The following is a 25,961-nucleotide window of genomic DNA, read 5'->3' on the forward strand; positions in this document are numbered from 1 at the left end:
ACAAAAATACAGTTAAATTTATTACGTGCATTTACAAATAGCTCATGAATTCTTTGCGATCCTCCTCAAAGTGTCTCATTTCACCCCACTTACATCAACATAATGCTGTTAAAGTCAGTGAGGTTGTCTGGATTCACGTGCTCTTGTGCTATATGAGTCTGCATTCATAAATTCAGAAGTTGATGATTCATCTGATTTAGGAATGAATTCACCTTACTACTTAGACCTATCATGTAACCACTGCAGTCTTGAAACTACCTAAACTGTACTACTTTTTCTCAACAGCCACTAGAACAAACAAACATGTTTGCATGTGGAATTTCTCCCATCTGATTGCAGAAAAATTATTTTTTTTTGCCACAGAATTTAATGCTAGGATTTGGAATGTATGCATGGGCCACTGCCAAGCCTGGGCACACAGGGCAAATGCTTCCCAGATTATTTTTAACTTTCACAATCTTTTATGAAAATATTTGGGCCACAATTTGCAAAGACCCTTCCTGTGGCAAATTTTTGCCCCCTTAGTAACTGTTGATTGCTTCGGAAATGTGGAATCAGGCCCAAAATAGGAATATTCCATGCTCCTTACATTAGTTTCACAAGTAATTTGATTAGTAGGACAAAATGCAATCAATTTTATCATATATAATACATTTTTAGATTTTAGCCTATGTAGTTAATTCCAGGTAGTTAATCAGTTTTTACCTGCTGGCCCTGGTGGTCCTTGTGGTCCTGGAAGTCCAGGAGGTCCTACTTTATCACATAAGGCACAAGATTCACCTTTGTCACCTTAAAAAAAACATCACACCACAAAGCTAATGAATAACAATGAAAAGATTTAAGATAACTGCAAGCAGGTGGATTCAGGGGCAAATGTCAATTTAATACACTTCATGTTGAAAGAATAAATGTGCTACTTCTAGTTACATCCTTCAAAGCAAAAGCAAAGTTATATTCAAATTTCTAAAAAATTTTAAAGGAATGGAATGAAGATCAACTTAAGAAAAAAAGAAATATACACTGCATATAGAAAAATAGATTAAAGCAGAAAAAAAAGAACCTTAATATTAACTACAATTTCCATCTTTAGAAAAGCAGTGAGCAGAATGAGATTAGGAAGGATCAACCATTGTGTAAATGAGTGCAGCTCATTTTTTTTATATGTCCATTTAGTCAATGCTGTTAAAACCCATGGTTGACAGTGCTATCTATAGGTGTTACAATTTTAGCTTCAATTACACTTGTGGCAATGATTCATAAACCATTTCCATTCCCAAATCATCTGCCCCTCTCTAATTCTTTATCTCAGAATTCACACCTTCAACTGCCATGAACAGTTCAATTTACACTTAATGGGGCTATACTCAACCCTTTCTCTCTTCCCTGCTCCCTTCTCAGCCCAGCACTATCCTTTATCACTTAACAGCAATGTGTAGGCCAACAGAAATGTAAATGCAGTTTGTGTCACACAACTCAAAACACAATATCCTTCTTTTACTCACAAGAGACTCAAGAAAAGTCTTCCATGCCCATGAAGTATTCAACTAACTTCAAGCATGCTTTCTCTGGATCCAGACTAACTTGCTCAGCCTTTTTACATACCCAAGCTCCAGAGTACAGAGCATTTGCAAGCAATCACTTTAAAATAGTATTACCTTTCTCTCCCATCTCTCCTGGAAATCCATCTCTCCCTGGAAGTCCAGGACTACCTGGTGCACCAGGTTCCCCTTGCTGGCATTGATCGATTCCATCTGCAATGGAAATACAATGAAGAATATTGTTTGACAAGTTCCAGTTTCCATTATAGGGCTGCATTTATGAATAGCCCAGCTGAAGAGTGGTAAGTTAGGATAGCATTTTACTTTTCTATTTTATTTACTTTGACAAATTTAACTGGGATTCTGTATTCTGATTCCACATACATTGCTTAAGAAACGCCGAGCATTACAAAGAAAAGACAAGCTCTACCATAATAAGGTTACAAACAACTTTCACATAAAATCTGCTTTTAAGTTTTGACTTAGTTAAGAGTGCTGTTTGTGAAAATTGCTCTTTTGACCCTGAAGAGAATGGAGAATATTGACTTCTGAAGAAATTAATTAATTAGAGGTTTTTGTACTGCAACTTTTTTTTTTTCCCAATATTTTAGGAAACTTTGTAGGTGAAGAGCAGCTTGCTAACATTTATTTAACTTCTTTACATTGATCAAGCTTCCTGAAAACAAGAAATTTCATAATATTAGGAACTGAAATAGGTAACAAATAAGAATATTTAGCAGACTTGATATGAGAATACAAATTGTGCTGCTTCTGTTTGATGATAATGGCACAGGTTCTGACCCAATACAATATGACATCATCTTGGCCAAAGCCAGTACTGAAAGTGTCAATGTAAAGCCTGACAAACAACAGTTAAATGAAAACAAATTGTTTCCCATTATGTACTTGAAGAAAGCTCAGGTGTCTGGGGAAGGAGCTGAATTAAGCAGTAAAAGAAACATGTTGTATGAAAACCAGGAATTGCTCTTATTTTTAGGCCAAGGAAAGATTTCACTATTTAATTCCATTTTCTAGGTAATGGATTCATTAGCAAATGGATTCATTGACAAATACAGCAACAACAGGGCATCTTAAACTGTTTTTGAACAAAATATTTTTTGTTTAGGAATTCCACAGACATTAATGTTCCTTTCTACAGCTTTAGACTAGCTAAGCTACTGTAATAGGTATATCATTCTTTCTGATAGGACGATATAACTCACAATATCAGTATCACTTATAGCAAAAGTTTTCCTCCAATGAAAGACTTAAAACATCAATTGTAAGGAGCTATTAAGCACGGACCACTTTTGTATGTACTTTTTTCATTACTTTGCGGCAGAGCAAAACCAAAACAATTTCATCTTTAAAAATCTTTTTTCTCTTTTCTCTCTATTTCTTCATCAGATGTAGTTATACATAGATGCATAATATTATTATTACTAATTATTACATATTTATCATATCATTACTAGCTTTTCATTTACCTCTATAAACCATGTGTGGACTCTCCTGTAAGATAATTTTTACAATAAAAATTTATGGCAGGCTAGTACCTCAGGCTGCAATTTTTACATGTGTTCAATCTGTTACACAGATTGGAACTGCAGACTTGTAAATTGTGATATTGAACGGCTATCTTTCATGCTAAGAACAATATAAGTATCTGTTATTTTTTAAATTGAAGATCTATAAATATCTCTAGGTTGGAACATTAGGACACAGAGGAAACCAGTATACATTAAGGTCAATTATTTGGTTATATTGTAACAGTCCACAATGAACTTTTGAAGAAATTAAAAAAAAAAATAGTTTAGCAAAGAATCCTTGTCCTAGTAAGGAAGCAAGCAGCTTGCTGCACCGTGGAACAGCTTTTTCTTGGTCCATTAACAGCTCGGATATATTTATTCCATGATGAAGATGCATTCTGATTATAGCTTTTATAATCTTGTTGCATTTTTCTTGTTTACGTGCATGCAGAGTGCATTACTGAATCTTCATTGTGAAAAGCAACTGAATGCTTTACCTACCTGTTTTGCCTGGAGGACCTGGTGGGCCAGGCAACCCTGGGGGACCTGGGAAACCATCTCTTCCTGGGGGTCCAGGCAAAGCGAATCCTGGAGAACCCTTTTCACCTTTTTCACCTCTCTCTCCAGGGACACCAGGTGATCCTACCCTGTCTGGCAGTGGACGACCTTTGGACATAGTAAAACATACATGAAAGAAGTGACAAGTGAAAAGACAGTAACATTAACAACACATTGGCCTCCATTAGGGTTCAGAGAGAAATGGAGAAATGTTAGTGCACAATAAAAAAGGGACTGTGTTTTACTATAGGTGATTTATACAAAATCGAGATTACATACTCACTACAGCTCAGAATAATTCACTTCAGTTAGGTCCCTAGACAAACACACTTATTCTATACTAACTGCCTGAGATTTAGTTGAAACAACTTTTGCTGGGTAGTAATACTGGCAACACAGGAGTTAATTTAACTATTACACTTAGAAACTATTACACACTTGTCTCATAATAAACCAGATCTTAAACAGACCTAGAAAGGGACAGCATGTCTAGGAACTTCTGTAAATAAGTATTCAACAATGCTAGCAAATTTCAACAATGCTAAAACTAAAACTGTAGGAATAATAAGCAAACAACAGCCAATAAAAAGCAGTTAAGTAGCTAGGGAAAAAGCCTGCTTAAGATCTCCTTTTACCTGTTTGCCACACAGGTCTTCATACTTTAATGAGTTAATTCAGTTCTTAACTGATCACTAGACATGATTACTAAACCATTTTCAGCCTTCTTCAACACTGCAGAAAGACGTGAAAGTCACACAGATCTCAATTTCTGCAGGGTAATGACAGACTAAGAGCTACCATTCTTCTTTCCTTGTCATACAGAATTCTTTAGAGACTACTGCAGCCTACGGTATATAGTATCTCCTCCCTAAACTGTGAAAAATTTCCTAGAAACTATCTGTCCCTGGCTCACATTCATTTCATATTTAGCTCACTGTCAAGACAGAAAAGGCAAGCAAAGGAAGTAACAGCAGTATCCCTGTAGGATGCACTACAGTCAGGTTTCCACAGAGGATTTGCTTGATTTTAAAAAAGCAAATATTGTAGTTCAGTTCAAACACACGTACATGTGGATATATACACAATAGCAGCGTTGTCTTAATGTGAAGAAGACAGGTAGGTAAAGCATTGTTGCCTATGAAACTGGCAACATCTGCAGGCAAAAGAAATAACTCTTATTACAGCAAGTGACAAAAAAGTAGGAAGCTTTCAGGAATGACTGATGAAATAAATGCCATTATTTCTCCCAGTGAACCTTATTTTATTATACTCATACAACCACATACAAAGCTTAAGTGAGAGCATAAAAATTATATATGAGTATGCATACATAGGTACATATGCATATATCCACTCACATATTCACATTTAATAAGTCTTGCCCAGTGGAGCCATACTGTCCGGGCTATCTCTGATGACCTGTGCACAGTACTTCTTCAATTTAAGCAGGAAGTTATCAGGGCTCTACACAAAGGGTAAAGCTGGATAACATCAGAGACATGAGAACAATCTACAGGAAAGGTCTAGGGGGATGATTAGACATCTGGAGAGGCCACTGCCTGGGCATTCTGTAAGTCAGGCAAGTAACTGGCAGTAGCTACAGAGGACTCTTCACCCAAGAACAACGCAGGAAAAATGTGATCAGTGGCCATAAACTCATACCTGGAGGTCCTGGGATTCCTTGTATACCAGGGAAACCTTTAGAAAGAGAGGTTTTCAATTAGGCAAGGAAGTCAGAAAAACAAACATCAGTGAACTTTTAGCACATGTTATTTAAGTACACATTAGAAGCTAGTATGTACTGAATCACAGGTTAAGTTAAATAATCTACAGATATCTGCAAACAATGCACTTAGGCAAAAAGCCCTGCTGTGACCCATCTTCTCCACTGGTCTTTCTTCAATAGTGTAAAGGTCTATAATAGGGAAAATGGGAAAGGGGATGATTGCTAATTTCTGTTTACTGAAGTATTTTATAAATTATGGAAGCCAAATTTTAAAATTTAGCTACTGACTTTTTTAAAGAAGTCTCAAGATTCTCTGTATTATTATCCTCTTTTTTGCTAGTACTGATTTCCATCTTAAATAATCTCACTGCATTATTTAACTGCCATAAAAACCAGATCCTAGTTTATCTTTTTCCGATCTGTAACTGAAAGGCAGTTTTACTTATGATGAGGAAAAGAGTCCTACAAATTACCATCAAATGTAATAACCTGAAAGAAGTTAAATAACTGGAACATTTCACTGTTGTACAGAGCTCCTGAGCTCACAGATTGTGCAATTTTAATTTAATTTAATTTAAATTAAGTAATAAAACCAAAATCATAACTCAATCAAAAAGACAAAACACATACCTTTTTCACCTTTTTGACCTTTCAGCCCAGGCAAACCTGAAAGTCCAGGCTCTCCTTTTTCACCAAACATATCTACTGGTCCAGTATCTATAATCTGAATCACAGGACAAAGGCTAGGACACTAGAAACATGCAACAGTGCCCTCATTTGTATCTCTCCCTTCTTGACCTGATGGTACAGAGGCCATTTTGGTCTGTACTATCAATTTTGCGCAGATTTGGTATATCTGCAATTTTAGTGACGTGTAACAACTGCTGTGAGTGGGATGTAGCTGCCGAGGTATTACCATGAAAAATATATCCTGTTCTACCAAAGTCCTTCACATAAGTAGCAGGATTAAGTGGAGAGTTTTATAGCACCTTTCTGAACAAGAATGATGCCAAGAAACCTCAGCGCGGTCTAAGGTTTGTATTACCTTTAATTTTAAAATACTATGTTCTGGTGATTTCTGCTAACATTGATCTGAGCTTGACATATGGGATACTAATATTTAGAATAAAATACTCAGGAAGTATGCACAAGTTTTAATATAAAATCAGCAGATGTTGGGAATTTTCCCCCCTCTTGGTGAAGCAGCACCATCAATAATCTATTTGTTGCTTACTAATCCCATTTTTTATTTGAAATGTTAAAAAAATTACAGACTGCAGGCTGACAGACTTACTCTTGAATTCTCTTTTGGATACTTCTACTGATTATCAATGCCTATTATTTTCACAGTACAAAATAATTGAAAATCATATTTTTTCACAGCTCCTTTCCCAAATTTCAAACATACTTAAAAGAACTGTATCCAACTTTTGTTTTCATTAAGAGAAAATTAGGACATGATTGATTAGAATGAGATCAGAACACACACAGTCTCTCTTTATTTCCTCATTGTTTGAGCTCTTTGGCTTTCACAGAACTTATGTTTTCACTGAAGTTTAAAATAAAACAGTAATTTATTTGACTTACTCTTCCTGGAGGTCCTGGAAAACCTCGTTCACCTTTGTCACCCTAAATCAAAATACAATGCGCATTTTAAATACAGATCAGATTTTCTTCCCCATGAAATAGGATTTCCTTAGCTAATGAACACTTTGATACAGAATCATGCAAATTCCAAATGGTAAGTACCTGGACCATTATAATAAGCAGTAAAAAATTAGTTTGCAGGCCTGTACTGCTTTACGCTATGTAAAGAGAAACTGGATTTTTTAGGAAAGTACATTTGTACATATGCTGGCTGGGCAAAGAATTTATGAAAATAAAGCCTGCATTAATCAATTTGTGTAAGAGATCTCAACCAGGGATACCTACACTACTTTAATTTTGACTTTTCTCAGACTCTGATTGATGACTTTACTTACAACTTGGTTACATTCATTTAATATTGCTTAATATGCATTTATTGCTTTAATGCACATCTATGAATACGTCATGCAAGCTCTTAACTTCTCTTTCTATGTGATGGGAAGTGAAGGCTGCTACTACACACCTTGGCACCAGGTTCCCCGGGTCGTCCTGGAATCCCAAACCCACCAGGCAAACCCTGTGTGCAGAAGACAGCAAAACCAGAAAAGACAAGTATAGTTGCATCTTAGCCCTGGCAGCATTGAAGTTTTAAATTTTTAAGCCAGTCACTAATTCACCAAAAGCAACAACTTTAAGTAAACAACTCAGGTGGCTAGAAAATTTCTACCATTTATAATACACAAACTACAAGAAACAGTACTGGAAATTCAGTAAAATACATACGGCTTCTCCTTTAGGTCCTGGCTCACCATCTTTTCCTGGCTTTCCCTGTAAAACACCAAGTTCCACTCTACTTAGACAGCTACACACATGCAATTTCTAAATACAGTGGGTGAAGCACTAGAACAAAACAACCACTATTTTAATGCATGAATTAAAGTGTGCTAATGCAGCTAACTGCAAACGGTACAAAGCAGGCAAACTATGCCTGCCTAATGCCTATGTTACTCAACATCCTACAAGCTGCAGAATTAAATAAAATCCTGCAAATCTGTTCCCAGATCCAGGAATAACATATGGATTTCCCAGTCAAGGAGGATTCAAGAAAAAATTTATCAACAGCACAGGAAACTGGAACCAGACCCAGAAACATTTCCCTTCATAGTAATCCCTTTCTATATATATACTCTCCAACCTCACAAAACCTTTATTCATAGACATTCAGTGGCTCAGTTTCAGCAGAAGGCTTGGAGAGCAGCCCCATATCAGACAGCGGGTAATCTAGTGGTAAATTGAAAGCTATAATTTCAAATCACAAGGCATATGATAACCTGGAATCCCCGACTTCTTCCTCCAGAGCAAAATGATTCACTATTAGACCACTGTGTTAAGCCTATAGAGGAGATGAGATTAGTGATAAATGACCTAGATGGACTAACCTACTTTTCAGCATTCCCTTCCTCTTCCTATGGACCATGAAGGGACTGGCACCTAGGTTTGTAGCCTAACCCAGTGAAAGTTGGCTTTTAGTTGGTGTTAGAGTCTTTAGACTGTATGTGTATCATAAGCAGTATGAGTATGTCCCATAAAATGAGAAAATGTATATACTTAATGAACAAAGCAATAGTGCATGCAATTCAGTCTGAAAAATAATCCCATCAGTTTAGGTCAAAAAACTCTGTCTAGAACAATGAAATTGAATGATAAAAATGATAAAACAAATGTGAACAGGCCACCAAAGTGTGCAGCTATGGTATCTTATAAAGAAGTTCATAAGTGATTTTAAACAATTAATTAAAAAAATGAGCTGTAAAGTCACAAGAATCTTCAAATGTTCACTGTGATTGGAATTAATCATACAGTTTCATTCCATGAAACTAGAATATCAAGTTTGTTCATCTGCTCGTCTTTCAAGCCTTATCTCAATTTCAGAAGTAGCTATGATTTCCTTGAACAGCAACAATTATAGACAAAATATCTTAAGAACTTTTTTCAGGGAACTCTGAAGAAACTGAAGGCTGTATTTTTTAACAATTCAAAGAACAGTTTTCCTCTACAATTTTTAGGCTAACATTTCTCCACTTTTTCTGGTTTCAAGCCCTGATTTACTGTAAGAGTAAAAAATCATACGCAGCAAGGATAATCCCATCACATGTCATTACTGAAAGGAATATGGAACATTTGACATTGAAGTACAGAAGAGAGCAAGATTCTCTCTTTTTCAGATTAAAGTACAATTCAACACCTATACATGTGCTGGTCCTTTTCTAACAGTTTATGAGGACCCACAATTTGAGATGCAACACTTTAAGTACGTTTGCATGTAGAAAATGTATGGTTTTGCTACCAGCTCAGCTATGAAAGATGAAGCATGACTCATGTAGACGTTGTATGGATAAGACTTATGCTATAGATCAGACCAGGCAAATGTAACAGACCTTATGGCCTCAAGCATCTACAGTCAGGCTAGAAACCAGCAAGCAAACATATTCCAGTCATCTAAAGCTTTTGCTCCATTTGTCTTCTTTATAAGAAATGGTACCTCTAGGCTAAGCAGGTTTATTTTAGATTACATGTAAGAGATCTGCAATAAATTCAACATGTTCCATTTTGCTAAAGTCATCCCAACAAAGTGATATGTTTTGCTTTGTTTTTCCTTGTGTTCCAGAATGATTTAATCTTGCTTCAGTTGGGATCAATGGGAGTCTTGCCTTTGCCTTCAGCACTGCAAGCTACTGTTAGGTGGTTTTGTTTATCTGAAAGCATGTTACATACATTACTGCATGTTATCATTACCTTGACTTGTACACCTGTCCAACAGCAAAACTTGCCTATTTGAAATATACCAAATTTGCTGGTTTGCTAACGGATATGAAGTTAAATTAGTTTACGGAAACAATACGATGACTGTACTTATACTATTGATAAAGTTGAGCATACTTACACGTGGACCAGGCTTCCCAGGTTCGCCCTTTTCACCTTTGAAACCTGAACCTGGCAATCCCTGCAAAATAAATATACATCAGATTAAAAATACTGCCAAATTCTAAAGTAAATTTGCATTTATCCAACAGCTATAAAGATATTCAGGGCCATTATCAGATTCTTCACAATTTTTATCGTAATAAAACCAAATTAAATCTACACAATACTCACTGGAACTCCCTGTTCACCCTTTTCACCTGGATCACCCTAATGAAATTATAAAAAAAGAAAAAAAAGTAGATTAGTAAGCAAAACCTTAACCATTATATATTTAGGTTGCAAACCATTTAACTCTTCAAGTCAGCAAAAGCACATTTAACCCTGTTTGCTACTTCAAGTATTATGTCTAATAGTATGACGTGCAAGTTACAGAAACAGAAAACGTAAATCCATTAAGCTAGTTCACTGTAGTAGTATATATTGCTTAGACTGCCTAATTCAATAACTGAAAAATTAATTAACACTCAGATTCCATGAATGTGATTCTGCCCATGACAAGTACAAGCTACTTAATTCAAATTTACAGAATATTTGGTGTTTACAGGACTACGTTTATCAATCCTCCTTCCTCAGAAAGTCCTCTGCTGTATGCATTACTTATTCATGCAGTTATTTATGCATTTATCATATATTTTTCAGAGAAATTGCTAGAAAGACAATCAAAATTCATTCATGAAATAAAACAGGAAGAAGCATTTGAAAATTTGCTGTAGGTGACTTATTATACTTTTTCCTGTCTTACTTTTGTTTGCTAATTCCTATTGATCACATTTTAATGAAAAAACAACAAGATTAATCATTTAAGGTCTCACCTTTTCTCCTCTTATAATTTCACTCCCTTTTTCTTTCATATGTGGTGCTGGTCCTGGTGGGCCTGGGGGGCCCCTTACCCCTTGTTCTCCCTGTCAACACCAAACGCAGGACAGTCCATTGAAAACAGTACTGACACTGAGAACAAACATTACTAAGGCCAATAACATTAAAGAGAATTACCACTTCCTTTTAAAAATATAGCTAAATTTTTTTTTTTTTTTCCAATTCTTGTTTCAGCAAAATCAGCCAGAGAAAGGGTTACATCACAGTTATAGGAGACACAGCTATATAGTGGGTAACAGATAGAGACTGCCCTGAAGAAAAATCTCTGAATCCCCTGGTAGGGTGAAGAATGATTAATACCAAATACAAGGAACACATCCAATTAATTATTGTAATAGGACAAATTTTTTTAGTGCCTCCTTTAGGAAGAAGATCGGGATAATGAGCTAAATCAGTGTCACATATAACATCATAATGAACAAAGTCTATAAACGTTCATTGTTCATGACTTTTGTTCATTTAGGTGTAAGTTACAGATTTACTCAAGCATTCCAAAAATTACAGTGATCTCCATGGACTGATTCCAACAGTTTGTTTATTTTAAACAAAGTAATAGGATATGTCTGACAGTTGTTTTCTAGAAGTTTTCAAGAGACTTACCTTTTCACCTTTGGGACCCTGAAAGCCCAAGCCCATATAGCCCTGAAAATACAAATTACACGTACTTAGCCAGTTTTTATCAGCAGTACATACATGCATACATACACACATATGAAGGTATTCTGTACACCGCAAAGCAAAGAGAGGATATAAAAGATGGAATATGTCTTTTAAATGCACAAGTGAAACAAGTATTTATTTCCTAAACCTCCTGCTGTGTTTTTAAGTCCTGTATCACAGCAATTTGTGAAAATCTAGACAGAAATTTATCAAATTATTTTATTGTCAGTATGCTCTTTTTTTTTTTCTTCAACAATTTAGTGAAAATTTTGACATTTTTAGCTGAGGTCAAATAATCATAGAATGTTGTAATCACTACTGATTAGACCAACTGAGCTAACAGATGTCCATTAAGATATAAACAGATCCCAAAGTGTAAAAAACCCTGACCTTTATGACCATTAATTTCCAGATTTTTGGGGATCTGGTATGCCAAATAACAAATTAATAGACTTAATCTTTATAACAAAAAGTCTTACCTTCTCACCTGGGAGTCCTGGTGGCCCTGGAGGACCCTAAGAGACAGTACATTTTAGCATATATATAATGGAATATAGATGGAATAATGCTTTATTCTAGAAAAACAGCAAGAATGCAAATCTTTCCCTTAGACCAAGATATAAAATCTTTTTCTGCTACTGTACATGACTCACAAATAATAAAATCCAACAGAATCTGTCTAAGATACCTCATCACACCTTATTTTGCAGTTAGTAATGTCTACTCAGCACCTAGACAAGAGACAATAAAAAAAAAAAGTACATGGCACTGCACTGTAAAATAATCATCTTGCTGATTTTTTTTTTTTCCCAGCTCTGCAGGCTAAATATTAGTCCTCATCTTTCTTTCATTAAACTTCCTTGTCACATCAGCAAGTGCAAATTATGACTAAACTGCACTACCATTTTCCTTTATATCACTTTCAGTTTCTTCAGAAGGGTAAGAAATCTCACACACCACACTTTAATAGCCAGAAACACTGGGCTGACTTTCACCAGACAGAAATAACTGATTGCTGCTAATGTTACCTGTATCCAGTACATAAACAGAAGATATTATATCTGTTAGACCTGTCAAAATGTCAAATAGCTGAAGTGCCTTCAGCATGTGGCAATTTCCATAATAACAGACAGTTGATATCCTGCTTTCCGCAGTACTGCTTACTGTGGCTGTCCGTAAGTACAACGTTGGCAAACATTTTGATTTAGATCTGTCTAGTAGTGTGGCTCATTTTTTATAAATGAAGTGTGGGAAGAGGGGAAAAGAGGAATAACTGTTACAGCCCCTTCCGCACAAAAATACCCTCCAAGCCTCTTGCGAAGAGATCACTGTAGGAGCAACTGCTGTTGAAAACCTATGTTACCTGTTTATTCATGGTAGCGTCCAGGAGCTTAAATATGAAGCCTGGAACCACACGTTATCTTTCCCAAATCCCAACAAACACTGGCTATACACACCTTGTGGAACTTTCCTATAATAAAACTCAATCAGTAAAGTGCAAATCACCATGAAAGGAAACTTACTGGCTCTCCTGGTGGGCCTTGTGGCCCCATTGGTCCTTGAAACCCTGGATTTCCAGGAGGACCCTATAAAAAATTAAAAAGGCATAATTAAAAAGTGATATTTATTTGGAAATGCCGTAATACTGATTGAATTTTAAGCTCACTGCTATTCAGACATCATTTAGACTTACAGGTAGTCCAGGTTGGCCAGGAAAGCCTTTATCACCTTTTAGCAGACTAGGAGGTAAAAGACCAATCACTTCACCTGGATCTCCCTGTAATAAGAAAGAAAAACCAGTAATACTTGAAGATCCATTCAAATACATTCAAAGACACCAATACTGAGATGAGAGGAAAGTTGGAGCTATGCAAAGTTTGGAATCATTTGGAAAGTTGACTTTAAAACGTCACCTTCTTTTAATTCAGCTGAAACATAACAAGAGATTTTTAAAGTTAAGACCTCAATTGCCAAATGTCCTTTAAAGCCACCTGAAGAGATTCCAGTACCAAATCTACCTTCATACCTTAATTTCCCATACTGTAATGGGTAATAGTAAAGATTTTCCCACCAAATCTACCACTACTACAGTGTCACCACACAACTGGAATATCTGACCTAGCTGCTAAGAGAAGCAGTAACCTCACAATCCCCTTTCCTGGCTAAGATCTTTGGTTTATACCATATTTTGACATAAAATCTATTTATGGCATCCTCTTTATTCCAAAAAGGCATCCACTTTGTCTTAGTTTAGAAAACTATTTTGACCGTTATCTACTTCTTTATGTTTCTTTTTTTTACAGTAAAAGATCCCTTTTTTCCTGCATTTTTGTAAAAAGTTTCAACACTGTGATTTTTTTTCATGAGTTGCATACCTATGCATACATGCTTAGGAAAGAAACATTTGAGTACTTCTGTGCTTATAAACTAAAGTAGGTTCTTCTCATGTGAGATAAAGACAAAAGAGCATTTTAAAACTTCAGGTAGCCATGTGATTACAAATCCAAGATTACATTTAGATTCAGATTTAGCTCACAGTTCCAAATTGTGTCTGTTGAGTTTAAAGAAGCTCTCTGTTGACATTCAATATTTCATTCTCCTGCTCACAAAATGCATTCAGATATCTAGTTAGCTAGTTTACATACCATTTACACATAATCAATGATATGTACTACTTTTTCCTGTTGTAATCTATGTAACACACATTGCAGATCTGCATGGAACAACACATATGTTCAACTGTTATTAACTGGAGGTCTCCCCATTGTCTTTGTTTAGTGGGACTGCAGAACGGAGTACAAAATGAAACATGGTATAATTTTTCAGTCCTTAAGTAAGGACTCCTAGTCTTTGAGGGTGTAAAGTTCACCCTAATTCTTATTGTTAAAAGCAGGATATCAACACAGAGTAAAATGTACCTTCATTCCAGGAGGTCCTGGGGGTCCCTGTGGAAAAAGACGTATTTGATATTATTGTTCTTCAGTATTGTATATTTTACATCTTTTACTGTATAGCTTTTCATATAGCTACATTTGCATTTCAAGAATAAGGGGTGAAACAAGTGAATCAGGCATGAAAGAATCTACTTACTATGCTCCCAGTCAGCCCTGGTAAACCTGGGGGACCTACAGGACCTCTTTCACCCTAAGGGGAACAGAGAAACTGGTTTTGTTTAGGGAACATATGCTTGAGGGGGTTTTTTATTTCAAAACAGAGATGCTGTTATAAACATATGCAAATGTCACCTTCGTGCCATTACATCCTGGAATGCCAGGTGGACCAGGAGGGCCATCTTGTCCAGGAATGCCCTACATGAAAAGGAAGTAAAGAAATTAGCAATATTAGCAATAATCCAGCTCGGATGCCACAATTAGAACTTTGAAGTTCTTTGTAAAAATACTTCATACATACAGGAAGGCCTGGGTTTCCTGGGAAGCCTGATACTCCTGGGGGACCCTGCAATTGCAAAAACATAAACTGAAATGGCAAACCCATAAAACAGCAATGACAAGCTGCAGCCCAAGTCTCACCTCCAGTGGTGACAGTCAAAATACAGTAATAGTTTCTTTTAAATTTCCTTGAAAATACAGCTCTAATCTTCAAAACCTCTCAGACATGGCACCTAAGTAATCAATAACTGAAAACAACTCTTTATATTTCTTTAACTTTTTAAGCAGCAGTATGGATTTCCTTCAATAGGAACTGGACCAGGGCCTTATGTACAGATAAAAAGGAATGCAGAGGTGCTGTCTTCTTACAACCAGCATTTCCAAAATGAAATTTACTGTAAGCACTTCTTCATAGCAGAAGAGGTTGTTAACACACTGTAAAACGCTTCTCTGTCTTCATACTCCACATCAGTGTAGCAACTCATCCTTATTCTCAAAGAGCCTACTGTAGGTTGAGATAGCTCTCTCCTTGAACAGCTTTTCAGTGTAATGAATCAGGAGTCTGACTTCGCACATCATTTTCTTCTTACCAGTTTATTCAATCATGCAGTATTTTCTAATACATGTATTAAGCAGCTGAAAAGATGCATGGGAATACTGTGCTCAGATAGAATACTGGCATCTTCCAGAACTTTGTAATTGCTAAAATACAGTCTACTTGCACTGTAGCACACAAACACATTTGTCAGGGGATGCCAAATTTACATTAACACCCAGGATACCCCAGGGTATCATGAACATCATGGACTGAAATAAGGATTTCTGGATCTAGCAGAATAACCCCTCTGAAATAGTTCAGAAACGGCAGTTGATTCAATAAAATCGATGTGATGCAGCAACTGCAGGCAAATGCAGAACAAAACTGAGACAGCATTTTGAAAATCTGTGGACAAGGTGATATAGCTAAAAATATATGCATCATTACTGGTTAGATCATTTGAATCCTCTTTCACCATCATATTATGAAATGTGAAAATGCTCAGAATGAGGTTGGCACCTCACAAAACCCCAAAAGACATGGCCCTGGTTAATATAATGTGCTAAAATAAGTGTTATGTAAGTGCCACATTAAACAGAAATGACAACAGGAGGGTGACAGGTATATTCAGAGCCTCTTCTAGCAAAGTCAAGAGTCCTTTGTCCCTGGCTTTAAACAGGCTCTGCATCTTATGAATACTTTTAACATGCTATATGTTCATGGGTGTGTCAGCTTCTCTGCTGGAGTGCTTGAAGGAGTTTAGATGGCAAACATAAACAAGAATTTTGCATGAGATAATAAGGTTGGTTCATATTTAAGCTGCAAAAATGCTTCTTGGTATGTCAGAAAGATATCCAAGACGTATTGAAAGTGCTGTTCATGCAGTGGCAAGTACATGGTGAAAATGCAAATGGGCAAGGTACTGAATGCCCAGTACAGAAAGAACTTCAAAAGCAAATGCAAGAATCTTGAAATTATTGTGCAGCACAAGGGGATGTCATTAACTCAAACAAAAGTCTAACCCTATCTTGAAGGCAGTCATGGAAATTTAAAGAGATAAACACATAGAGAACAGAACTGCAAAAAAGGTAGAACTCACCCTTGTTCCCTTTGTTCCTGGCAGTCCTGGTTCTCCAGTATCACCCTGCAAAGGAAAAGAGATAGCTTTGTCTTTCTTAGGGACAACAATTTAGAGAAATCTGAGTGTTTTAAATACTGAAGCTTAAGCTCTTACCTTAAGCCCTGGTGGCCCAGGGGGACCTTCAGGTCCTTGCATTCCAGGAAACCCAATCACACCCTGTAGTCCCGGCAAGCCTCTTTCTCCCTGGGGAAGCAGAAAACTCATTAGCAACTAAACAACTGAAGCCACTTCTTCAAGCAACGCACATACTCCCCATTTCTGTGCTCAAGAAACCTGCTGGGTGGTAAGAATCTACATGTGACAGCAAACATTTCATGTTGGTATTTGAAAGGATTATTCTAAACAAAGATAAATTTCTGGTTCAATAATAGGTTGGCAGAAGCTGAGTGTGGCACAATAAAAAAACACTCTTTGAATGTCAATGAAACCTTTTTTCTGTCTCCCCAAATAGCTCTTGTTCATAATATGTTTATTCCCATGGGATCAGAAAGGACACTTTCCCTCTAATAAGACCTATCCACATTCCTACAGAGATACCGCTAAATCCTGGTAGAAAATCTAACACCCCAAATCAGCAATTAAATTCCTGAAAACCGCAAATACCAATGTTCAGTCACTACTGTATGAATACTGATACAACTCCTCTTCTAATACATCATTCACAACAGTAGATTAAGGACACCAGGCTTGTCACTTATTCTTGAATTTCAGAGTGGTTCAGAGTGCTTTAAGATACAGGATCTTCCCAAGAAGCTGAACTTACAGATTGTATGTGTCATCCTTTAGGTTCTTCTTTAATATTGTATGGGACACCTGAGTTTTCTGTGCTGCCTCTAACTGTATTTAAATTAGATAAAACTAGAGGCAGAAAATCCATGCTCTAGATCAATATTTCAACTATTATGCATTCACTATACTGGAGCTCCCAGTGAAACCAAGAGAAACATTGCCTGAATAAAAGCTGCAAAGTCTGCATATAGGGGAGCCTGAAAACAGCAAATCAAGCAAATCAAAAGCCAAATGTTCCATGAAGGAAGTAACCAGAGTTGTCCTTTCTAGGTGGTGTGAAACAGGGAGAAACACTCCACATTGACCAAAAATGTGGGAACATTAAATGAATAAAATATTAGTGAGTGACTGCAAAAAGGAAAAGGTATACAAGTTAAAAAACAAAAAAACATGGCACCTGCTAATAGTTTATAAACTCAAAACATAGACCAATTTTCAAAGCATACAAACCGGAAAATAAAATCAACGGGGTTCAAAACAAAATGAAGCTACACAAATATTTAAGTATTTTCTGCAAAACAATGAGAGAAATAAGATTACTATTTGCTAATTGGGTATTTGGATTTTAGGACAGTAAATGGCAAAAAACTTTTCCCCTATTGCTCAGGACAGAGATTCCCACCAATATGCTGGTAATTTGCAGGGGTCACCTGAGGACTGAGCGCACAAGAAAAGAAGAACATCTAAGTCTTGGAGAGCTCACTTCTCAAGTAGGTATAACAGGCATCCTGCAAAGAAAAGGTTATATTATGCAGGCAGAGAAAACTTGAGTAATGACCCACACACATGGTGCAAGTTACAGTTTTGGAAGATGAGAGTTATTGGGTTGATGTTGTTTTTAGCTCCTTGTCAAGGATTTTGTTAAGATGATGAAGAGACGGGAGAAGAGAGGTGACTGACAGATATGAGCAGAGCCAAGGAGGAAAAGAGGGGAGAAAACTATAACTGAGTTGATAAGAGCATGAGAAAGTGAAATCAAAACAGCACTCATTTATTAAACAATCCTGCCAGGAAAAGAACCTCCTGTTGCTTCCCTTCCTCCTACAAAAATACATTTTTCAGTAAAAAGGCATCTTTTGAGTCAAACAAGCAGCTTTTCCTTGCAGTGCCAAAAGGACATAATCTCCTCTCTTTACTCTCCAGTATTCTTTGTCATGGTTGAGAATAAAGTTTTCTAGTAACCCAAGTACAAGGCAGTATGTTAGACCACAAAACATAGCAAAACAAAGCAAACAGCAGAACAGCTGAAGAAATACATTTCTAGGTCAGCTGTAAGAAGTACAAAGTCCAAGTTCTAAAGTTACAAACTGTTTTGAATAATATTTTAAGGAGGAGTGTATTAGGATCCAGGATAAATGTTTAAGTAATTTCAATTAAGTAATTGAAAACCTGAAGGCTATTTGAAATAGTAAACAGATTACTGAGGTTCTTAAACCCATACTTTGGCCTGCTAATTGGCACTGCACGAAATCAGATGCTGTCTCGCTTCAGACCACGATTTCACACTGAACCCTGGGCACTTGCTCTCATGACCTGCTGGGAGATGGACTAAGGAGGAGGAAGACACTCAAGTATATAGAACAGGGTTTTCCATTCCTGAAGAAAAGCACAATATGTGCAAATGAAAAGAAAACAAGATTATTTTGACACCCACAGAGAAAATGAGTCATGTGCAGCTCAACTAATTCTGTAGTCAGGAGTTCAGAGGATTTCAACACACTTTGAACAAAACACAGGGAAATATGCTTTTGTCCGTTCTTAAGGAAAGATAAAACTGTGGTTTACAGATCGGATTTTCACTTAGTCTAAGGCTCCCTTAAAACGGTTCTGGCCCTGTAAAAGGCCTTAACATGCCTGTAAATCACTTGCTAAGGCAATGACCACTTCAGCTTGCCAAGGAGGTTAACTCAAATTTGGGTTTCCAAGGCAACTAGAGTCAGCTCTCTCAAGGCTGTCTTCAACCTCCCAGGCTGCCCTGTTTGAGGGGTAAAACACAGCTGCAGGAGCAGAGCCGAGACCATACCAAGTCACTCTGAGCAGAGATACATCCAGGTTTCCCTAGGAACATTTTACTTTACTGACTTGAACTGCTTGGCCAAAAATAAAAATAACTGGCTATTTGTCCAGGACTTCTGGACATCCAGTCAAGCTACTGGAAATCCCAAGGCCTGGAGAGCATAACTTCTGAGCTTGTGAGGGCTGTGCTGTCCCAGATACTGCAGACTCATGGTTTCTCATACTAGAACTGAGCTCATCTTATTGCCTCTGATTAGCCATATGGAAGTAAGGAAACGTAAAGGTGACTGCGTGTGTGAAAGCTGCTGGATCTCTCCCTGCATGCAACCTGCAACCTTAGCCAGTTATTCTAACAGGGGAACATGGACTTTCACACTGCTTACACCTCTCCCTCTACTCTGCCTTCCCATTTCATTTTACTGCAAAGTAAGTTTGAGTAAGCAGTCCAAAGTAAGTACTGACTAAGTAGCCCAAACTTGTGCAGTCCCATGCTACACAGTTAATGGGACCTTACCTCTCCATGTCATCCATAAAAACTCAGAGAAGTTATGACAACCTATTTCACCACAACCCTGTAACAGACCTAGAGATGTCTGTCCCCTGGATTCCAGTCCCTTTCTTTAGTCCGGTTAGCAGATGGCCTCTTTGTATCAGTCTTAGAAAACTAGTGTGTCAAAACTTGTAAGTAAAGAAGCAGTGCTAACGAACTAAGGTCTTATTTCAGTAGTCCTGCCCCAGTTAGTACCAACTTCCACCATAAGACATTTCTTGGCATTGGTGAAACTACACTAAATTACAGTAAAATTCTATCAGTCTCTACATATCTACACTGAACAAGAGAGTACAGGAACTCTACCATCTAAGAGCTGTAAAGATGCATGTGAACGCAGAGCTCTATGTGTCCTAATGTCAGCGGGCAGATTAGCCCACAGAGATCACTGAGGTAGCAACATTTGCACTGCTGCTTTCCTACCCAGTATCTTATTTCAAGCTCAGATGAAGCTATTGCTTATTATGCTGTGCGATACAGACATAAGCATGTCCTGAAAATGCCTTGCATTGCAAGGAAATACTTGAGCAGCATCCTTTCCCTGCTTGCTTGCCCAGTTCTTTTCTTCACTCAGTGTTCCAATAAAGCCGCCCAAGAGCTAGTGTTTGCACTACATTTATGCTGCTACTCATTAAGCATCCACACAGAATAAATTGGCAAGCACCAGATCACTGCTGCTACCCACTTATTTTTCCCTCAGCACTGAGATTTCTAGCTGTGATGCATGAAGAGCATGAGACTCTGATTGCAAGGGCTATGTATTGTTCAAGTTCCAGTATTCACAGCTGTGAAATCTTGGCAAGTAATGTTGAAAGAGCTTCTGCTTCTAACAAATCAATTCATGAGACTCAAAAATTAAAACAGATGTAACCAAGTCATCTGTACCTCTGCCGATTCAATACAAACTGTCAGAAAGCACAAAGGAGAATTCATTACTCAGCTCACAAAAATTAATATTCTGCCACTCAGCTGCTGAAAATGTGGAGGTGCTACATAAAAAGACAGCAAGCACTCAGTCACTGTTGCACTCATTTAGTAAGCAAGATGCCTGTGTTAGCCCAGCTTTTGTGAAACGTATCCAAATGCCTTTGCATTAGATATAGTTATTAGATATTAGATATTAGATATTAGATATAGTTCAATTTAAAGCAACTGAATGGACTTCTAAGCATAACAGCCTGGGCTGATATTTTTTCTGGCACCTACCCTTCAAAATTTGCCATGAAATGCTGTTTGACACATGGAACAACTGCAGATTGCTAAGCAAGAGAGTCACATGAAGTAAGCAGTTTCAGAAGATTCAGCTGTAATAAATCAAGTGCGGGGGGGGGGGGGGGGGGGGGGAAACAATCACCATCCCATGATAAATTATTTCTGCTATTATTCTGCTTAGGGCCTGCAGGACTGGGAGATTTTAGGTAGTGTGGGCTCACAGGGTGTCTGGGCCCATATGAGTATAATGTTCCCAGGCTCTTCAGAGACTCACGCATATGGTGAATAACAATGTGCGGATCTTCCTGAAGCCATCTGAAAGATGCTTCATTTGCCACTCCCAGCAATCGCCCTGAAGCTGAGACAGCAGGACAGGCACGTGCCTGCCCTTCAACTGAAAAGGCATAAAAGTCTTACAGAGTGATGTCACAAGGCAGCTGAGCTGATCTACCCAGCAAAGGTAGCTCTTCTTTTAAAGGCATGGTGCTACTTCATTCTTTTTTACATCACCTGGTATAATTCCCTCAGCCTCCACTGCACCAGTTCAGCTCACTAAATTTACTCACTTTCCTTTAGCTAGTAAGCTTGCTCTGGCCTTGGTGAGCTAAGGAGCTCATTAGGCCAGGCAGCTGATGCAAGGAGGATATAGCGATGCAGGGCGGAAAGGCAGCGAGAGCAGCTTCTCACACCAGCGCAGTGGGGTTTGTTGGAGTTCATCCACCAGAGTTCCTCAGCTGTGCCTTCGCTGCAAGAGAAGCTGAGCTGCAAGCCAACAAATGTTTGACCTTGCTGGAGAGCCATCTTCAGACCAATGTTCCTGCTGACTCCAACATTGTTATAAGCATAGACTTCCTCTCTCACAAACACACATGCTCCCCTCTTCCCAAAACCTAATGTTCATTGAACTGAAACGCACGCATACCAAAGAAACGCAACTGCTTCAAGATGGAAACTGAGGATGCAGTTTCCAAAGAAAGAAATAGGGCCTGCAAATTCAGCATTCTTTTCTATTTTTTTCTCCTATCCTCAAGTCTGATTTTACAAAGAGTCTCAAACATTGCTTTTGAAAGAAATTCGTTTCAGACATAGACGCAACTGTTGACAAGAAAACCCACCATCCAAATCATTCATCATGCCTTGATGATCCAGTATAACCCTGTAAAATCTACAGATTCACAACAGCCTTGCAATGCACTACATGGTTTCTACCCAGCCACATGAGAAGTGAATACAGGCTTTGTATTTGTTCCTTCCGCTGATATAACTGCAAGTGCTGAAGTGAATTGGCTTTGAGCTGTTAGACCAGTAATTACAGTGCACAGTGGGAAACACTATTGTGTGATCCGAGTAGCTCACTCAAGTCACTGCATTTCTCCACACTCTTTTAATCATGTGTTACAGAATTGTAATTGGCTCAGTGTTACATCAGTGAAGACAGAGGTGGGCAGTATGAATTTCTTTATTAAAGCAGTATTTTAAACCACCAGAGGGAGCACTGGCCCTGAATATCTCTCAGGATTAAAATAAACACGTATGACAAATATCATCTGTTTGTCCTCAGCTGCACTTACCATTTTCAGTATTTTATTGAAAGTGTGAAGTGGATATCAGTCAAACATAAGTACTGCTATATGCTCACAGAGCAAGAGTGTCCTCAAATGCACTATGGATGCTTCACATTACAAAATTCCCACAGCACATCCTTCAGCACTACAGTCTATCTGTGCTATAGCTATATAATTCTGGAGCTACACAAGTAACGAGTAACTAATTACATAAACATAACTATGAAGATATGCAAAGAATCTGTGTAGGAGTTCTGTAAACATCTTGGCTCACCCAGAAGTTTTGGGGCTGTGTTCCTGACAGTATGCAGAGTAGAAGAGAGGGTTAGAGGGTGTGAGTGCTTGGAGAAGATGGGGGAGACTCAGCAAAATCTGGATTCTTGCATTGCTAGGAAGCATCTGAGAAAACTCACTTGCATGGAAACATAAGTCCAGCCTTTTTGGCAAGACTAAAAGAAGGAGCAGCCCTGACAGTTCTATATTACCTGCACAGCTCCACAGTCAGGCCAGCTGTGGGCTGGATGAGTCCCCTGCACACCTTCAAGAGCAGTGTTGCTCTGTTTTACACACAGACAGAGCAGATGCTGACAAAGAGCTACGCCAACAGCTGCCGAGGAATAGCACTCTCTAGTCATGCCCGCTCTGCCATGATGCTAGTTCTGCCCTCTCCTTCTCCCTTTGCTCCCTCCCTGGTGACCTTCACCCGTGGGACTCCTTCGGTCAGTTAAACCAGCTCTCAGGCTGCACTTCAAGGTGGGAACTCTGAGAAGCAATGACTTAACGGTGCAAAAGCCAATGCCCATACAGAAGGGCAGAAGCTGCACTCTTGATCACCAAATGATGGCACCTCACCCAGCTCTGGTCTCTCACTCCCTGAAAAGATCACTCTTCCTACTACAAAAGTGTCTTTCTTGGGCCTCATGAGTTTACCACACTGGGGAACCTGTGCAGCTTGATATAAAATGAGCCCAAAAATAGTGAATCCATCTGTATAAACATTTAATTGGAAAGCTGTTCAGGTTTGCTGTTCAGGTTTACAGTTCAGGGAGTGAGCCTGCGCCTCTGCCTCCTAAATACAAAAGAATGCTTAGGCTGAAAGCATATTTCAGTGTCACCTCATGGCTGCACAGAGCATTCCTCAGAAAGCTGCCAAGTGCTTCCCAGGAGTATAAAAATAGAAGTAACAATCTTTGGTTATCCTTTTCTGATATATAGATATCAGTATGTATGTGCTTAGTTGGTGTGCAAGTAAATGGGTGGATATACAGTGTGTGAATTCGATTTAGAAGACGAAAAATAAGTAAAATAAGCTAAGGGAAGTAAAATCAACATGCAAAAGTCAGTCATGGCTACACACTCGGCCTCCATTTAATTAGAGTCAAGCAACTGGTTGCTTAGCAGCATTGTACAATTTCAGTTAAACCAGCTATAAGTAATGGCCCCTCCCTACATAATTTACCAAGCCTCCTTCATCTAAATCCTCTTCTTGCTCACCCCATAGTTATTCCTCATTTTCCAACTGCAGTAGTCAGTTTTTTCAATGGAGGTGCCCAAATTTCACTTTTTAGGACTTCCTGAGCCATGTACACACTTAAGCTCCCAGTGTGAGTGTCTTTGGCTGACATACTTTTTGTGTGATATTTGACTCCAGTGTAGATGAATGATCCAGAAGTAGCCAGGGTGCTGAGGAGAAACGTGTTTGTACTTAGAGAAAAAAATTATTCTGTTTTCCCTCCATTAAAAAAAAAAAAAGAAAAAAAAAAGAAAAGCTGCCTGAAGTTTAGTGAGGCACACGCACCTTTCAGTCACTCACGAATGACAGCATGTATGACCCCTAGTCTGAACATTTTATAAGCCAGGAGTAGTCTACCTCAAAGCAAGACTGAGGGCATGGTATATGAAGGTCAAATTTGAAGACAATACTAAAAGACAGCAGAAGCCAACAAATGAGCGGTGAACTTTATTTTCAACTGTGGAAGTCTGCTTACACAAAGCCTGACAAGGTAACACTAAGGTATGTGGTTCAATGTCTTTAGCTTTAAATTTTTATTGATTTTTTTTAGGAAAAAAGTAAAAATAAAAATACAGCTCTCATGATGTTTCAGGAGGAAGTCATATAAACTTTTTACCAAAAGTACGTATGGGGTTTTCCAAACCTTTTTTTCTCTTTTAATCAGATTTGGGTCAAGGAGCCTCCTCCCCATCATTTAGAGCCACGCTGGGGAATAGAAGAACCTCAAAAAAACATGAGGGAAGGGGAGGTTGCAAGAAAAAAAAAAAAAGGAAATTCTACCACCTGGGAACAGGTTGAATCAAAAGGTTATATTTCCCACCCCTTCTAATCATCTGTTGAACTCATTACGTCTGACTAACTCTTCCTTTGTTTTATTGCACATTGTGTTAAATCACTTCCAGTGTTGAAGGTCCAAGAATATAAGGGGTAAAAATGCTCCACGCCCTTCCTTATTCATTAGTGTAAATTATTTAGCACTTGTTTGCATTTGGCACTGTTTAAAGGCTTGCATTTAAAGATGAAACAGCAGAAAAAAAAAAAAGGTCTTGAACTTTTCAGGTTTTTTTACTTTATTTTTGTTCAGACCCTAGGCCTGCAATGAAATGTGACGTTACATGCAAGTTTTATTCTCTTGGCAAAGGTCTGTCATGGACATATTTACAGAAAGTAATCTCTTCCATAAATAGTAAAAACATGGGCAGCTCGTCCTGGACAGTACAGACGGCAATAAAGTTCTCATAATGAAGTAGCTCATATCTTAGAGAGTACATGACAGACATTACTATTTGAGACAGTAATATTCTAGCTGCTTTTTGGGGTTAGGTTAGAAATGGCATTTCTAAAGTTTTAAATATTTAAATGTTACAGAAGAGTTGCTTCCCGCAGGGAAGGAGGAGAAAATATTCTGGCTTCTGATCTCACCACCCTCTACAACTGCACGTCGGTCTCTTCTCCCAAGTAACAAGTCATAGGACAAGAAGAAACAGCCTCAAGTTGCACCAGAGGAGGTTTAAATGGGATATGAGGAGAAAATTCTTCCCTGGAAGGATTGTCAAGCATTGGAACAGGCTTCCCAGGGCAGTGGTGGAGACACCATCCCTGGAGGTATTTAAAAGACGTGTACATATAGAGCTTAGGGACATGGTTTAATAGTGGACCTCGAAGCATTAGGTTTACAGTTGAACTCAATGATTTTAAAGGTCCTTTCCAATCTAAAGGACTGTGTGATTCTATGAAAATACCAGAAGGCAGATAACGTTGTGCCTCAGAAGTGTAAATCATTGTTTCT

The 25,961-nt window shown here is 38.0% G+C and overlaps 1 protein-coding gene across 2 annotated transcripts in view; it reads right to left on the bottom strand.

The window, feature by feature from the left end:
- Positions 1 to 25,961, bottom strand: part of COL4A1 (collagen type IV alpha 1 chain) — a 123,672-nt gene that overhangs the window by 37,432 nt on the left and 60,279 nt on the right. For both annotated transcript variants that reach the window (XM_062619285.1, XM_062619294.1), the window contains exons 3-23: positions 16,621 to 16,710; positions 16,486 to 16,530; positions 14,871 to 14,915; positions 14,705 to 14,767; positions 14,550 to 14,603; positions 14,378 to 14,404; positions 13,153 to 13,236; positions 12,983 to 13,045; positions 11,939 to 11,974; positions 11,400 to 11,441; positions 10,736 to 10,825; positions 10,095 to 10,130; positions 9,883 to 9,942; positions 7,722 to 7,766; positions 7,462 to 7,515; positions 6,939 to 6,980; positions 5,982 to 6,075; positions 5,288 to 5,323; positions 3,569 to 3,733; positions 1,656 to 1,751; positions 706 to 789 (exon numbers count right to left, since the gene is read on the bottom strand). In XM_062619285.1, the coding sequence (XP_062475269.1) occupies positions 706 to 789; positions 1,656 to 1,751; positions 3,569 to 3,733; positions 5,288 to 5,323; positions 5,982 to 6,075; positions 6,939 to 6,980; positions 7,462 to 7,515; positions 7,722 to 7,766; positions 9,883 to 9,942; positions 10,095 to 10,130; positions 10,736 to 10,825; positions 11,400 to 11,441; positions 11,939 to 11,974; positions 12,983 to 13,045; positions 13,153 to 13,236; positions 14,378 to 14,404; positions 14,550 to 14,603; positions 14,705 to 14,767; positions 14,871 to 14,915; positions 16,486 to 16,530; positions 16,621 to 16,710 (1,351 nt within the window). The remainder of the gene's footprint in view (positions 1 to 705; positions 790 to 1,655; positions 1,752 to 3,568; positions 3,734 to 5,287; positions 5,324 to 5,981; positions 6,076 to 6,938; positions 6,981 to 7,461; positions 7,516 to 7,721; positions 7,767 to 9,882; positions 9,943 to 10,094; positions 10,131 to 10,735; positions 10,826 to 11,399; positions 11,442 to 11,938; positions 11,975 to 12,982; positions 13,046 to 13,152; positions 13,237 to 14,377; positions 14,405 to 14,549; positions 14,604 to 14,704; positions 14,768 to 14,870; positions 14,916 to 16,485; positions 16,531 to 16,620; positions 16,711 to 25,961) is intronic.

This window comes from Pezoporus occidentalis, unplaced genomic scaffold, assembly GCF_034315485.1.
Source record: "Pezoporus occidentalis ecotype Australia unplaced genomic scaffold, CSIRO_AGI_Poc_V1 ctg105, whole genome shotgun sequence".
Lineage (NCBI taxonomy): Eukaryota > Metazoa > Chordata > Aves > Psittaciformes > Psittacidae > Pezoporus > Pezoporus occidentalis.